General features: G+C 40.2%; 1 protein-coding gene across 1 annotated transcript; it reads left to right on the top strand.

The window, feature by feature from the left end:
* Positions 1–2,214: 2,214 nt before the first annotated feature.
* wrapper lies at positions 2,215–15,944 on the top strand. The gene is made up of 6 exons (XM_073956015.1): positions 2,215–2,660; positions 2,797–3,273; positions 14,481–14,936; positions 15,207–15,284; positions 15,375–15,509; positions 15,580–15,944. The coding sequence occupies exons 1-6, from the start codon at positions 2,444–2,446 to the stop codon at positions 15,918–15,920; spliced, it is 1,704 nt and encodes a 567-aa protein (XP_073812116.1). The 5' UTR covers positions 2,215–2,443; the 3' UTR covers positions 15,921–15,944.
* The last annotated feature ends 195 nt before the right edge of the window (positions 15,945–16,139 follow it).

The raw sequence follows: 16,139 nt of genomic DNA, 5'->3' as shown, positions 1-16,139 counted from the left end.
AAGCACCCTGTATATAAGAAATGGTCTATAGGAGCACCCTTTATATGAGAAAAGGTCTATAGGAGCACCCTTTATATGAAAAAGGGTCTATAGGAGCACCCTTTATATGAAAAAGGGTCTATAGGAGCACCCTTTATATGAGAAAGGGTCTATAGAAACACCCTTTATATGAGAAAGGGTCTAACGGCGCACGCTTTATATGAGAAAGTGTCTAAAGAAGCACCCTTTATATGAGAAAGGGTCTATAGAAGCACCCTGTATATAAGAAATGGTCTATAGGAGCACCCTTTACATGAGAAAGGGTCTACAGAAGCAACCTTTTTATGAGAAAGGGTCTATAAAAGCACCTTTTATATGAGAAAGGGTCTAACGGAGCACCCTTTATATGAGAAAGGGTCTAACGGAGCACCCTTTATATGAAAAAGGGTCTAACGGAGCACCCTTTATATGAGAAAGGGTCTAAAGAAGCACCCTTTATATGAGAAAGGGTCTGCAGAAGCACCCTTTATATGAGAAAGGGTCTGTAGAAGCACCCTTTATATGAGAAAGGGTCTACAGAAGCACCCTTTATATGAGAAAGGGTCTTTAGAAGCACCCTTTATATGAGAAAGGGTCTTTAAAAGCACCCTTTATATGAGAAAGGGTCTTTAGAAGCACCCTTTATATGAGAAAGGGTCTTTAGAAGCACCCTATATATGAGAAAAGGTCTTTAGTAGCACCCTTTATATGAGAAAGGGTCTATAGAAGCACCCTTTATATGAGAAAGAGTCTTTAGAAACACCCTTTATATGAGAAAGGGTCTTTAGAAGCACCCTTTATATGAGAAAGGGTTTTTAGAAGCACCCTTTATATGAGAAAGGGTTTTAAGAAGCACCCTTTATATGAGAAGCACCGTTTATATTTTAGAGGGTCTATAGAAGTACCCTTTATATGAGAAAGGGTCTACAGAAGCATCCTTTATATGAGAAAGGTCTATAGAAGTACCCTTTATATGAGAAAGGGTCTACAGAAGCATCCTTTATATGAGAAAGGTCTATAGAAGCACCCTATATATGAGAAAGGGTCTACAGAAGCAACCTTTATATGAGAAAGGGTCTATAGAAGCACCCTGTATATAAGAAATGGTCTATAGGAGCACCCTTTATATGAGAAAGGGTCTATAGGAGCACCCTTTATATGAAAAAGGGTCTATAGGAGCACCCTTTATATGAAAAAGGGTCTATAGGAGCACCCTTTATATGGAAAAGGCTCTTTAGGAGCACCCTTTATATGAAAAAGGGTCTATAGAAACACCCTTTATATGAGAAAGGGTCTAACGGCGCACCCTTTATATGAGAAAACGTCTATAGAAGCACCCTGTATATAAGAAATGGTCTATAGGAGCACCCTTTACATGAGAAAGGGTCTACAGAAGCACCCTTTTTATGAGAAAGGGTCTATAAAAGCACCCTTTATATGAGAAAGGGTCTAACGGAGCACCCTTTATATGAGAAAGGGTCTAACGGAGCACCCTTTATATGAGAAAGGGTCTAACGGAGCACCCTTTATATGAGAAAGGGTCTAACGGAGCACCCTTTATATGAGAAAGGGTCTAACGGAGCACCCTTTATATGAAAAAGGGTCTAACGGAGCACCCTTTATATGAGAAAGGGTCTAAAGAAGCACCCTTTATATGAGAAAGGGTCTATAGAAGCACCCTTTATATGAGAAAGTGTCTATAGAAGCACCCTTTATATGAGAAAGTGTCTACATAAGCACCCTTTAAATGAGAAAGGGTCTATAGAAGCACCCTTTATGTGAGAAACGGTCTATAGAAGCACCCTTTATATGAGAAAGGGTCTACCGAAGCACCCTTTATATGAGAAAGGGTCTTTAGGAGCACCCTTTATATGAGAAAGGGTCTACAGAAGCACCTTTTCTTTGAGCAAAGTTCTATATAAGCAGCCATTCTTTGGCAAAAGGTCTATAAAAGCACCCAAATTTCCGCTAGCCAGTCCGAATAGCAAATTTCCTATGGAAAACTGGGTGAATTTGTAAGTCTGTGCACCCTCTAATGACTCCCACTGTATTTCTGTTGCTTTCGATCCCCCTCTGCATCTCGTCTGTGTGGGTATGTGCGTTTCTTTTGCAATACAAAAACAAACAGACAAGACAAAATATACCACACACAAACACACAAGCGTTCCTACACATTGTTATTGGATGTTTGAGAACATGGTCATTCCCGAGACAAGATCAAGATCTGACAACGGTAGTCAAAAATTGAAGAGCAGTTCTAATTGAACACTGGTCTCGATCACATAAACACGGAATAACCTAAAAAAACGGAACTGCAGTGCAAAAGGAAATTCAATCATAACTAATTAAAATCTCTCAAGCTTTGGAAGCTCAAAGAAATTTTAACTTTCTTAATTAAGAAAAAAAAAACGTTTACACTTTCGCAATGTTTCGGCAAAATTTAGCGTCATTTACGGTTTGTCTAATGGTCTTACATTTTTCAAGTTTTGTCGGTTCAAATATCATAAATTCGTTAGCAACAACCGTTAACAGCAACAACAACAACAATGAAGAAGAAGCCTATTCGCGAGATTTTTACAGTGTACCCACCACCGTTAAAACCTATGAAAATGATACGGTTCTATTGCCCTGTGATTACAAATGTAAGTGAAAGTTCAACAAAAAAAGAAAAACACGACAACGATACAAGTGACAGGTGTCATCTTCTTTTAAAACACGCAATGTAAATGTTTTGTGAAAATTGATTTATTGTGTTTTGTGTTTCCTGTCATCATGTAGCTTCTTATCGTTCGGTACGTTGGCTAAGGGATGAGGATTTCCTGATGGAAGCTCCCTATATGGAGGAGGTTTCACAAAATCGTTATCATCTCTTGAGTAATGGCAGCTTACTGGTCATGGATGTTCAAACCGAGGATACGGGTCGTTATTTTTGTGAAATGTTAACTGCATCGGAGAAAGCTGTACAGGCTCATGCCATTGAAGTCCAATATCCTCCAAAGGTGTATGCCACCCCCAGTGGTTTTATTGAGCTACCAATTGGTGCAGTTTTGGAAATTATTTGTGAGACCGAGGGTGTCCCCCAACCGGCCGTTTCGTGGACATATAATAATGAAACGATTATCGATTATTTGGTGGGTAATCGTCAAACCCACATTGTGGAGATCAAGTCACGCAACATGTCGGGGAATATTGAGTGTGTGGCTCAAAATGGTGTGGGCCAACCTGTCACGGATGGAGTGGAATTGCTAGTTATGTGTGAGTATATATTATATGGGGTTTACATTAGAGCTTTTTGTCGGATTAACCTTCCTTATGAAGATTTATTTCACGCATGTTACACGGGGTTAAAGGACGTACTTTTTTGCTGATGTGACTAGATTTCGGAATATGAAAACTGGAAGATTTTTACATTATTCAGTTTTTCCATTCCAAACTCGGAAAAAAAAAATCCCCTCCACAAAATTAAAATTTCTAAGTCATTTCTGCATTAATCGATCGCTGATTTGATGTGGTATATCATGTATATTTCTATACTGCAGCTTTAAAATGTTCAGAGACAAACAAAAACAATGGCGCCCAACCTTACTTCTAAACGCTTATAGAAACGTATCAAAATTAGGACTTACCGCACGATCTGAGCATATTTTTTTAGCCGGTATCACTAGATTTCGTCATATAATATCCGGCATTATTCTGTCAAGCCATTATTTTGTTTTCCTGAACCCGCAAAAAATAGATCTCCTCAACACTACTTAAGCATGTTTGCCTTAAACAATGTCTAATCTGATATCACATTTCCTATTCATATACTGATGGTCTGAAAATGGCGCCCAACCTTTATATAAGCCTCTTATTTGACAGGAAACTATAGAACCATAAATAAATTGGGAATTAACTCAGATACTGAGTATATTCCGAACAACGCTGCTTTAAAGGAAGTAAAGGCCTCGGTACATAAGAAGCCTCGCAGTCTGGATTAAGTCATTACTTACTTAGTTGGCCCACTACAGAACATTTGTTCCATAGACCGAACTAAGAAAAGATGTCCATTCCTCTCTGTTTTTCGCTTGACTTTTTGGAATACCGCGCCTTTTCATTTCTTCATCCACTTGCATGCTCCATCGAAGCTTAGGCCTGCCGATTCTGCGTGCACCGTCATGTGGCATGTATTCATACGCCTTTTTAGCGGGTTCATCATCATTCATTCCCATGATATGGCCTAGCCAACGCAATCGTTGCATCTCGATACGTTTAACTATATTCATGTCTTTGTATAGCTGATATAGCTCGTCGATATTCACCGTCAACGCATATCGGCCCGTAGATCTTTCGAAGAATTTTCCTCTCAAACACACCAAGCACTGCCTTATCTGATTGCGCAAGTACCCATGCTTCGGAGCCATACATTAGCACGGGTAGAATCAGCGTTTTGTATAGTGTTATTTTTATTTGACGAGATGTGGCTTTGTTTTTAAATTGCTTACTTAGACCATAGTAGCATCTGTTGGCCAACACAATTCTTCTTCTTATATCACAACTGATGTTGTTTGTTGTATTTATGGCAGTGCCGAGGTAGACGAAGTCTTTAACTTCCTCAAAATTGTAGGTACCAACTTCCACAGTTGGTCCGAGCTCTATGGACGCTTTGCGCGTCGACACCATCAATTTGGTCTTTTCGCCGTTTACCGCCAGACCCACTTTCGCAGATTCTGCTTCGACCTTCCTAAAGGTATCAGTTACTTCCTTTACTGATCGTCCCATGATGTCTATGTCATCAGCATAGGCAAGTAACATGTGGCTATTGGTGTAAATTGTGCCATTTCTTTTGACATTTGCATCTCGTATTACCTTTTCCAGCAAAATGTTGAATAGGTCACACGAAAGGCTGTCTCCTTGTCTGAAACCTCTTTTGGTACAAAATTCTTCGGAGAGGTTCTTTCCAATTTTAACTAAGGACCTAGTATCAGTTAAAGTCATCTTACAAAGCCGGATGAGCTTTGCGGGGATACCAAATTCAGACATTGCATGGAATACCTTTGACCGGAGGGGACTGTCGAATGCTGCTTTATAATCGACAAAAAGGTGAAATGTGTCGATCTGCATCTCTTGGGTCTTCTCTAGGATCTGCCGCAGGGTAAATATCTGGTCAATGGTGGACTTGCCAGGTCTAAAGCCACATTGGTATGGTCCAATTATCTCGTTGACCATAGGCTTTATTCGTTCGCAAAGTATCCCTGACACTATCTTATAGGCAATAGGGAGTAGACTTATGCCCCTATAGTTGGAGCATACAGTCTTATCTTTTTTCTTGTGGACGGGACATAGGATGCTCAGGTTCCAATCGTCGGGTACGCGTTCTTCCTGCCAGATGGTGCTAACTAGCTGATGCATACACCTTATCAGCGCGTCGCCTCCGGTTTTAAACAGCTCGGCTGGTAAGCCATCGGCTCCTGCTGCTTTATTATTCTTCAGCCGGTTGATTGCTGTTTTTACCTCATCTTGGCCGGGTGGTATACATTCTATACCATCTTCTGGGATTGGATCTGCGGTATCATCGTCTTCGCCACTATTGGATACCAGCAGATTGGAGAAATGTTCCTTTCATATCCTGAGCACGCTATCTGTATCTGTTACCAGATTACCTTGCTGGTCTCTACAGGAGGATGTGCCTGTACCAAAGCCATCTGTTTGATGTTTCACTCTTTGGTAGAATTTTCGGACTTCATTCTGGCTCCTGTACATCTCGATTTTTTCACACTCCCGCTTTTCCATTTCTCTCTTTTTCTTGCGGAAAAGACGTTTCTCTTCTCTCCTTTTCTCCCGATATCTCTCTCGTGCGCTACGCGTTGCTACTGATTGTAAAGTAGCTCTATATGCCGCATTTTCATCTTCGGTAGCAGCACGACACTCCTGGTCATACCATGAATTCCTTTGTGGAGGTCTCTGGAATCCAAGTATGGATTTTGCGGCTGTTTGCATGGAGTGGGCAATATTTTGCCATTGTGTTGTTATGTTATCGGGACAAGAAGTGCTCGCGTTAAGCAATTGGGCTAGTTGAGTGGAATATGCTGGGGCTATCTGTTGTGTTTGCAGCCTATCGATGTCCAACTTCCGCGTTGTGTCTGTTCGTGCTTTATTTGCAACGTTTAGACGGGTACGTACCTTTGCTACAACAACATAGTGGTCCGAATCAATGTTTGCGCCTCGGAACGATCGTACATCCAACACGCTGGATGAATGTCTTCCATCTATCACAACATGATCAATTTGATTACTTGTTCTTTGATCTGGGGACAGCCAGGTGCCCTTATGAATATCGAGATGATTAAATCTGGTACTGCTAACTACCATGTTTTTTGCAGCTGCAAAGTCTATCAGCCTCATACCATTGTCAGATGTTTCACTGTGGAGACTGAATTTCCCGACTGTTGGGCCAAAGATATTCTCCTTTCCAATTTTGGCATTAAAATCGCCTAGAATGATTTTAATGTCATGGGCAGGGCAACGGTCATATATTTCTTCTAAGCGCTCGTAAAATATATCTTTGGTCTGTTCGTCCTTTTCTTCAGTGGGAGCATGAGCGCAAATAAAGCTGATATTGAAGAATTTAGCTTTTATTCGAATTGCAGCAAGTCTTTCATTCACTGGGGTGAAGCTGGATACCAGATGTTTTAGTCTCCGACTAACTACGAATCCGCAACCAAACTCATGCTTTACGTCATGGCAACTATAATACAGTGCGTCACCTTTAGGTGTTGTTGTGACGCCTTTCCCAATCCATCGTATTTCCTGTATGGCAGTAAAATCGGCCTCGTACTTTTCAAGTACGTCTGCCAATGCGAAGACTGCACCTTCTCTATAAAGAGTGCGAACATTCCAGGTGCAGATTCGCAGATCATGGTCCTTAAAACGTTTGCGGGGTTCGTCAACTTTAGAGGGGTTTGTTTTTCTTTTCTTTCGTTTTTTCATAGTAGGCTGTTTTTTTCTAGGGGAGGGTTACTAACCCGACGCCCAAACCCAAGTTTTTAACGTTCTTATGGGTGAACGCGCGGCACATGTTAGCTCACTACCTTTAACGGGTGTTAAAGGCAGTTCCCCAGGTGACACCACGGGGAGGTCAGTGTCCACTTGAGATGAAAGAGGGACCAAGATAAATCCTGGGCTTTGCCATGTTAAAACCGGTCAGGACCGTTCCTTGGTATCTTCCATCCCCTACGTCACCCATTGCTTTAGAACATCTCTACAAATTATGATCAGTGCAACCTTGTATCGCTTAATGGGCATTATTGGCAGAGGTTAGCAACAATTATTCTTCAGGTAATCTTTGAATGCGACTTGCTTACGTCTTCGTTAAGGCGTTGACCGACCGCTGATCTGATATCGTTTTATCTGTTCTTACCTAGCTAGTAGACGTCGTCATAGCGGGTTTTCCATCGCGAACCAACCATCAAATAGATCTGCCTGTCAAACATCAATCTCCGGAGGCATTTCCGAACCGATATCGCATTTACTTCTCACACTTCTGAAAAGTTTAGACTAAAACAAGAAAATCGCGCCCAATCTTAATGCAAGACGTTTGTCCCACAGGAAATTATAGAAGCATAGCAAAATTGGGACTTAATTCAGGTACTGAGGATTTTTCGAACTACACGAGATTTAAGAAAATTGAGTTTTAGCGGATTCTCTAAATATCGGCATATCCCGAACCAACCATAAAATAGATCTCCTTGGCAAATATCAGATATCCAAGGGTTTTCGGCGTTTGTCCTTTACTGATCTAACATCGTATTTCTTATTCCAATTCTGAAGTTCTGAAATATTTCGGATCAAACAAGAAAAAGGCTGCCAACTTCAGTTATGAGTATATTTATAACAACGCAGGGTTAAATTTCTTTAATCAGGGTTAAATTTCATTAGTCAATGTTATTGACTTCAGTTTTTCATTCCGAATCAGCAAAAAATATATTTTCTCGTCAAATATTAGGCTTCTATAAGACTCTAAACATTAATTCGGAGATTCATGGGTTACAATACCATCTTTTGAAGCTCTCTATAATTCCACTTGGACGACCAGGAGCTGCACAGAGTTCTAATTGCAGATGAAATCTGTAAAGATGTCCGATAGATTTTAAGGAGGTTTATAGATCACCGAGTTACTCAGAAAGAAGCTCTGTTGAAGCCTGAGTAGGGTACGATTGTTGATGAGGATGTACAAAGGTACGAGATTTGGTGAGGAGCCCTATAATTGTCTGAACGTATGAAGAGGAGGTCCATATTTATATTATGCAATTTCCCTTGCGGCAATTGACAGTTTGAAGGAGAGAGAGGTGAGGCATATGGTAACCCTTTGCCCTCAACACCCTCTCTCACCGACAAACAATTGCCGCAACGAAAATTGCCTAATGTAAATATGTATGAGGTCTGTTTTCCATTCCGAACCCGCAATAAAATAGATCTATTGGTCGCATATGAGACTTCTAAGGCATTTTCGAATTGATCGATATGATGATCTTTTTATTCTAAAATGTTTAGAGTCATACATGAAAATGGCGCCCAACCTTAAACTATAGTCAAAAATTAGTACTGAGTATATTTAGAAGTTCTGAGTATATTTCGAACAAGCCTGTGTTAAAGGAAGTAGGGTTTTAGGCAACATATTATACCGTGAGATATCGTCAAGGCATAAATTAGTTTTCCGTCCTGAACCAGCATTAAAATAGATCTCCTTGCCAAATCTCAGACATTCAACATCTATTCGGAAACTAATGGGGCACAATATCATCTATTGAACCTCTATAGAGTTAAAATTTGACGAAGAGGAGCTGTACAGAGGTATCATTGCAGATGAAGTGATATGTAGGCTTCCAGATTTCTGAAGAGAGGTCCGAGAGTTGGTGAGGAACCCTATAATTGTCTGAGCAGCTGAAGAGGAAGTCAATAAAAGTGTGATAGTCGTTGAATAGCTCTATAACACCGACAGCAGCTGAGAAAGTTCCCTATAAACGTCTGATTAGGCAATGAGGAGCTTGATGAAGGTCCGATAGTTGAAGTGCAATAGCAGTATGCACAAGTAGTTGAATAGGGCCTCTATTGATGATGAAGTGTTTCAACGACGTCCGAAAGTTTATGAGGAGCTCTAAAGATATATAGGGGTATGATTAGTTGATGGCTTGATGTGCAGAGGTCCGTGAGTTGGTGCGGAGCCTATTAGTCGGGGCAATCTAGTTCCCGGAGCGGATCGATCTTTCTAGTTCCATTTTCCAAAAGGAACTAGTTCCTTAAAATAGTTCCATAGTTCCGACACCGAAATAGTTCAACGAATCTTTCTCTCTCATCGTTCTTTTTGTTCCAAATAGTTCCGAGACCGAAATAGTTCAACGAATCTTTTTCTTTCGTTGCTCTTTTTTTCGTTCCGAGTTCCGAGACCGAAATGTTTTCATTGTATGGTGGATGAATTGACATAAAAAAAATTGCAGCGAACAAACAGCAACAACGAAAGATCGACGTAGGCGTTAAATTGAAGGAATGAGAAAAACGAAAGGAACTAAAGGAACAATAGTTCCTTGTTCGGAATAGTTCCTTGGAACTAGTTCGTACCGGATCTATACAACTCTATGTGAATGTCCTTAAAATTGCAGGCAGCTGATGAAGTTCCATATCGATGTGTGGCTAGTTTTTGTGAAGTTATCCCGATAGTTGATGGGTAGCGCTAAAGTAGTATGATTAGGAACTCTATAGAGGAAAAAGTGTTCCTTAGAGGTCCAATAATTTATGAGAATCTCAATAGATGTCCGAGTACTCGAAGATCTAAAGAAGTATGATTAGTTCATCAGTTTATATATAGAGGTCCGGAGCTCGAAGCTCGATAGAGGCCCGATAGTTGATGGGTAGCGCTAAAGTAGTATGATTAGGAACTCTATAGAGGAAAAAGTGTTCCTTAGAGGTCCAATAATTTATGAGAATCTCAATAGATGTCCGAGTACTCGAAGATCTAAAGAAGTATGATTAGTTCATGTGTTTATATATAGAGGTCCGGAGCTCGAAGCTCGATAGAGGCCCGATAGTTGATGGGTAGCGCTAAAGTAGTATGATTAGGAACTCTATAGAGGAAAAAGTGCTACTTAGAGGTCCAATAATTTATGAGAATCTCAATAGATGTCCGAGTACTCGAAGATCTAAAGAAGTATGATTAGTTCATGAGTTTATATATAGAGGTCCGGAGCTCGAAGCTCGATAAAGGCCCGATAGTTGATGGGTAGCGCTAAAGTAGTATGATTAGGAACTCTATAGAGGAAAAAGTGTTCCTTAGAGGTCCAATAATTTATGAGAATCTCTGTTGATGTCCGAATACTCGAAGATCTAAAGAAGTATAATTAGTTCATGAGTTTATATATAGAGGTCCGGAGCTCGAAGATCGATAAAGGCCCCATAGTTGATGGGTAGCGCTAGAGTAGTATGATTAGGAACTCTATAGAGGAAAAAGTGCTACTTAGAGGTCCAATAATTTATGAGAATCTTTATAGATGTCCGAGTACTCGAAGATCTAAAGAAGTGTGATTAGTTCATGAGTTTATATATAGAGGTCCGGAGTTGTTGGGGAGCTCTATAGTTTTTTAAACACTTGAAGAGAAGTTCTGTAGAAGAGTGATAGTTGATTAATATCCGGCATAGCTGCTTACCATCTCTCTAAATAGTTGAATAATGCATCTACCATGTGAGGAGCTTCATAAGTACCATAGTAGTCGAAGAGGAGTTCAATAGAAGTCCGAATAGTAAATAATGGGTTCTATAAAAACACGATTAGTTGATGTGAAAGTACAGCTGTCTAAGAGAAGCCCTATAATTGCCTGATTAATTGAAGATAATTGAGGAATAGCTCTATAGAGTCCAGAATAGTTGACGGAGAACTCTATTAACGACGGATTAGTTTATGATAGAGTTGTACAATCTAGTTCATTTAAAAGATCTTGTTCAATAGTTCAGCCCTATTAACTGAACTAGTTCAGTAATTTAGTTCATAGTTCATTATCCAGTTCAATCATTCGGGTCACAATCGTTCACAGGCTCTTAATCGCATAATGAAAATGCACACATACACCAAATAAACAAACAGACCACATTACGAAGGCAGCACTAGATTGTAATCGTTCGTTGATCGCACAGTCACCGACTGATTCTAGTTCACTGAACTATTGAACTATAATGAACTATATCGACTGAACTAGTTCATGCACTCCTTTAAATGAATCGTTCAATTGAACTAGTTCGTTCATGATAACAGAGAATAGTTAAATGAATAGTTAAATAGGGACCCCTATAGAGGCGCTCAAAATAGGAGCAATAGAATCCTATACAAACCCAGGAAGTTTATGTGTTATAATAAATATGTAGATCTGACAGTTGACAAAGATATCTACATATACATGTTCGAATAATCGAAGAAGACTTTTATGGACGTCGCATATTAGATGAAGGCCCTAAAGATTTCCGAGAAGTTGATGAAAACCTCTCTAGGTTCGGAATAGTAGAATAGAAGGCCTATATCGGTATGAATAGTTAACGAGGATCTCTATGGATGACCGTCAATTGATGAAGAACTCCGCGGAATTCAGAGTACTTAATCAGGAGAGGCTCTATAGATTTCCAAAAAATTATGAAAAGCTCCACAGAAGCCCGCGTATTTGTTGAGGACCACCAGGGTAAAAAGGACCTAGGCCTATGAAGTTTATAAGGTCTGATAGTTGAGTAAAATTTCTGTAGATATCCGAATAATCGAAGTTTCACATAAACCTGCATAGTTTATAAGGATACTACCGGAAAGTTGATTAGAACACCTATAGCGGTGAACAGAAGCCTGAGCGTTAAGCAGTAGGGCTATATCAGTCCGATAGTTTATGAAGATCTTTATAGATGTTCGAACAGCCAAAGAGGAGCTCTACAAAAGCTCGTTAATTTATAAAGAGCTGCAATGGGCCCGTCTAGTTGATGATCCATACGACCATATCTATATAAAAATCGAACAGTCGAAGAAGAACCCTGAGGCTATTTACATAAGCTCGAGCAATTGATTGAGAACCATTATAATTGTCTGATAGCTAATGAGAAGCCGCATAGTGGTCGGATAGTTGACGAGACGAGTCTATAGATGACCTATAGTTGATGAAGCGAAGTTTTACCTAAGGAAACCTCTATTCAGCCAGGCTGAATTGAAGTTTACGTATGGAAACCTCTATTCAGCCAGGCTGAATTGAAGTTTACCTATGGAAACCTCTATTCAGCCAGGCTGAATTGAAGTTTACCTATGGAAACCTCTATTCAGCCAGGCTGAATTGAAGTTAACCTATGGAAACCTCTATTCAGCCAGGCTGAATTGAAGTTAACCTATGGAAACCTCTATTCAGCCAGGCTGAATTGAAGTTAACCTATGGAAACCTCTATTCAGCCAGGCTGAATTGAAGTTAACCTATGGAAACCTCTATTCAGCCAGGCTGAATTGAAGTTAACCTATGGAAACCTCTATTCAGCCAGGCTGAATTGAAGTTAACCTATGGAAACCTCTATTCAGCCAGGCTGAATTGAAGTTTACCTATGGAAACCTCTATTCAGCCAGGCTGAATTGAAGTTTACCTATGGAAACCTCTATTCAGCCAGGCTGAATTGAAGTTTACCTATGGAAACCTCTATTCAGCCAGGCTGAATTGAAGTTTACCTATGGAAACCTCTATTCAGCCAGGCTGAATTGAAGTTTACCTATGGAAACCTCTATTCAGCCAGGCTGAATTGAAGTTTACCTATGGAAACCTCTATTCAGCCAGGCTGAATTGAAGTTTACCTATGGAAACCTCTATTCAGCCAGGCTGAATTGAAGTTTACCTATGGAAACCTCTATTCAGCCAGGCTGAATTGAAGTTTACCTATGGAAACCTCTATTCAGCCAGGCTGAATTGAAGTTTACCTATGGAAACCTCTATTCAGCCAGGCTGAATTGAAGTTTAACTATGGAAACCTCTATTCAGCCAGGCTGAATTGAAGTTTACCTATGGAAACCTCTATTCAGCCAGGCTGAATTGAAGTTTACCTATGGAAACCTCTATTCAGCCAGGCTGAATTGAAGTTTACCTATGGAAACCTCTATTCAGCCAGGCTGAATTGAAGTTTACCTATGGAAACCTCTATTCAGCCAGGCTGAATTGAAGTTTACCTATGGAAACCTCTATTCAGCCAGGCTGAATTGAAGTTTACCTATGGAAACCTCTATTCAGCCAGGCTGAATTGAAGTTTACCTATGGAAACCTCTATTCAGCCAGGCTGAATTGAAGTTTACCTATGGAAACCTCTATTCAGCCAGGCTGAATTGAAGTTTACCTATGGAAACCTCTATTCAGCCAGGCTGAATTGAAGTTTACCTATGGAAACCTCTATTCAGCCAGGCTGAATTGAAGTTTACCTATGGAAACCTCTATTCAGCCAGGCTGAATTGAAGTTTACCTATGGAAAGCTCTATTCAGCCAGGCTGAATTGAAGTTTACCTATGGAAAGCTCTATTCAGCCAGGCTGAATTGAAGTTTACCTATGGAAAGCTCTATTCAGCCAGGCTGAATTGAAGTTTACCTATGGAAACCTCTATTCAGCCAGGATGAATTGAAGTTTATCTATGGAAACTTCTATTCAGCCAGGCTGAATTGAAGTTTACCTATGGAAACTTCTATTCAGCCAGGCTGAATTGAAGTTTACCTATGGAAACTTCTATTCAGCCAGGCTGAATTGAAGTTTACCTATGGAAACTTTTATTCAGCCAGGCTGAATTGAAGTTTACCTATGGAAACTTCTATTCAGCCAGGCTGAATTGAAGTTTACCTATGGAAACTTCTATTCAGCCAGGCTGAATTGAAGTTTACCTATGGAAACTTCTATTCAGCCAGGCTGAATTGAAGTTTACCTATGGAAACTTCTATTCAGCCAGGCTGAATTGAAGTTTACCTATGGAAACTTCTATTCAGCCAGGCTGAATTGAAGTTTACCTATGGAAACTTCTACCTATGGAAACCTATGGAAACTTCTATTCAGCCAGGCTGAATTGAAGTTTGCATATGGAAACCTTTGTTCAGCCAGGCTGAATTGAAGTTTACCTATGGAAACTTCTATTTAGCCAGGTTGAGTTGAAATTTACCTATGGAAACATCTATTCAGCCATGCTGAATTGAAGTTTACCTATAGAAACCTCTATTCATTCAGGCTGAATTGAAGTTTACCTATGGAAACCTCTATTCAGCCAGGTTGAATTGAAGTCTACCTATGGAAACGTCTATTCAGCCAGGCTGAATTGAAGTTTACCTATGGAAACCTCTATTCAGCCAGGCTGAATTGAAGTTTACCTATGGAAACCTCTATTCAGCCAGGCTGAATTGAAGTATACCTATGGAAAACCGACAATATTTCATTCACTTCCATCTTTCTTACAGTTCCCCCGGAAATTCGCAGCCCCCAAAAGATCTACTATTCCAAAGTAGGTGGCCGCATACAAATGGATTGTTATGTTGAATCGGCACCACTTGCCAAGATGCGTTGGTTTCATGCTGGCAAGTTAATCTCCATGGGTTCCTATTACACACGTCAGGATGTTGAAATGCCCGCCAATAATTCGTACAACAACAACCACCCTCGTTACTATTCCGACATGAAACATTCGTTGATATTGAAAAATGTTCGTGAATCCGATATGGGCATGTATGAGTGTCGTGCCGAAAATCCACATGGCGTTCAAAGCAATTACATGGAGCTAACATTCCGTCCAATGCCATGTACCTTTAAAATTAGCCCCGACATGCAGAGTCCCACTTCGCATACGCTGGTGTGGCAAACTGAAAGTTTTTCGCCGGTTATTGAATTTAAACTGAAATTCCGACAAGTACCATCTGGTGAGTATGATGCTACGCAATGAGGGAGCGAGTGGATGATTGAGTTTGCGAGTGAATAAGCGAGGGAGGTAGCATGATCTCCAGCACTTTTAAATTGTTTAGCTGGTGTAGTGGGGCTACTCGGGTCATTATTCAATTTAATTAATTGAATTGTGGGTGTGAGGTTGAGTGTGTGCGAGTGAGCTTCGTGTTTTGATATGTCCAACATAAATATTTAATTATGTTGCTGTTGTTGTTGTTTTATGGTGGTAATTGCGTTTTTTATTGCAGAAACTACAGTGTCTTTCACAACATTGGCCAGCAGACCCGAATGGACCGAATTGACAATACCATCAGATATTTCAATAGGTAAGTAGGTGGAGAATAAAATTTCCCATTGGAAAATTGCTATTCGCCTGCCTGAATCCTTTGCTTAACTTCTCTCTCTCTCTCTTTTAGGACCCATTTACACCACCACTTATACTTTATATGGCCTATATCCGGCCAGCATTTATCAGGTGGTGGTATTGGCACGAAATCATTATGGCTGGAGTGATAGCAGTAAAATATTACGCTTTGCTACCGGCGGAGAAGGTAGGTTGGGCAAATTTTGCCGTCTATCTGCCCATGACTAAGTGCGGAGTTTTGTCATTGTTTTTTTCAGTTGAATTTCCCAATTACTCAACCGAATCGGATAGCGGTATCAGTGGCACTACTGACGACGATGATGATGGTTTAGCCAATGACGCTAACAATGTTTTGAAGAGCGGTGCTACTGATGGCGATCATGATATGGAGATAACCAGCAACGATATTACGGAGCGTTCAATTGTCGCCGAAAAAGATAAGACGCTATACTCAAGCATGTATGCTTTTTCTTCATCATCGTCGGCGTCAACGGCGTCCTCAGCATTGTCGGCTAGGTCATCATACTGCGATCTCATACTAAATTGGTGTACAATAAATTGTTTTGTAATCATAATTGTGCACAAATGCCACACATAAAAATAAACCTCTAAACTAAACTAAGAATCATTTGTCCATCCATTTAGATATCCAGCGGGACAGACATGCCAACAGACAACCAATTTACGTACTTAGCTATAATCTCTTTGCTGAGTACACAACCTTTTCAAATTTAATTCAAATGCCGAGGTATTTGAAGAAAGTCTGAGGCAAAGCAATTTGCCATTCCAGTGCTAAACTTGACACAAAAGTGCAAAA

This window comes from Musca autumnalis, unplaced genomic scaffold (genome assembly GCF_047663935.1).
Source record: "Musca autumnalis isolate F117 unplaced genomic scaffold, ASM4766393v1 scaffold_5, whole genome shotgun sequence".
In the NCBI taxonomy this organism is placed as follows: domain Eukaryota; kingdom Metazoa; phylum Arthropoda; class Insecta; order Diptera; family Muscidae; genus Musca; species Musca autumnalis.
Note: the sequence above shows the minus strand (reverse complement) of the source record. Positions and strands in the feature narration are given on the sequence as shown.

Coding starts and splice junctions, on each gene's coding strand:
- wrapper (XM_073956015.1), top strand. CDS start 2,444: ATGTTTCGGCAAAATTTAGCGTCATTTACGGTTTGTCTAATGGTCTTA. Junction 3,274..14,480: donor AGTGGAATTGCTAGTTATGT/GTGAGTATATAT, acceptor TCTTTCTTACAG/TTCCCCCGGAAATTCGCAGC. Junction 14,937..15,206: donor ATTCCGACAAGTACCATCTG/GTGAGTATGATG, acceptor TTTTTATTGCAG/AAACTACAGTGTCTTTCACA.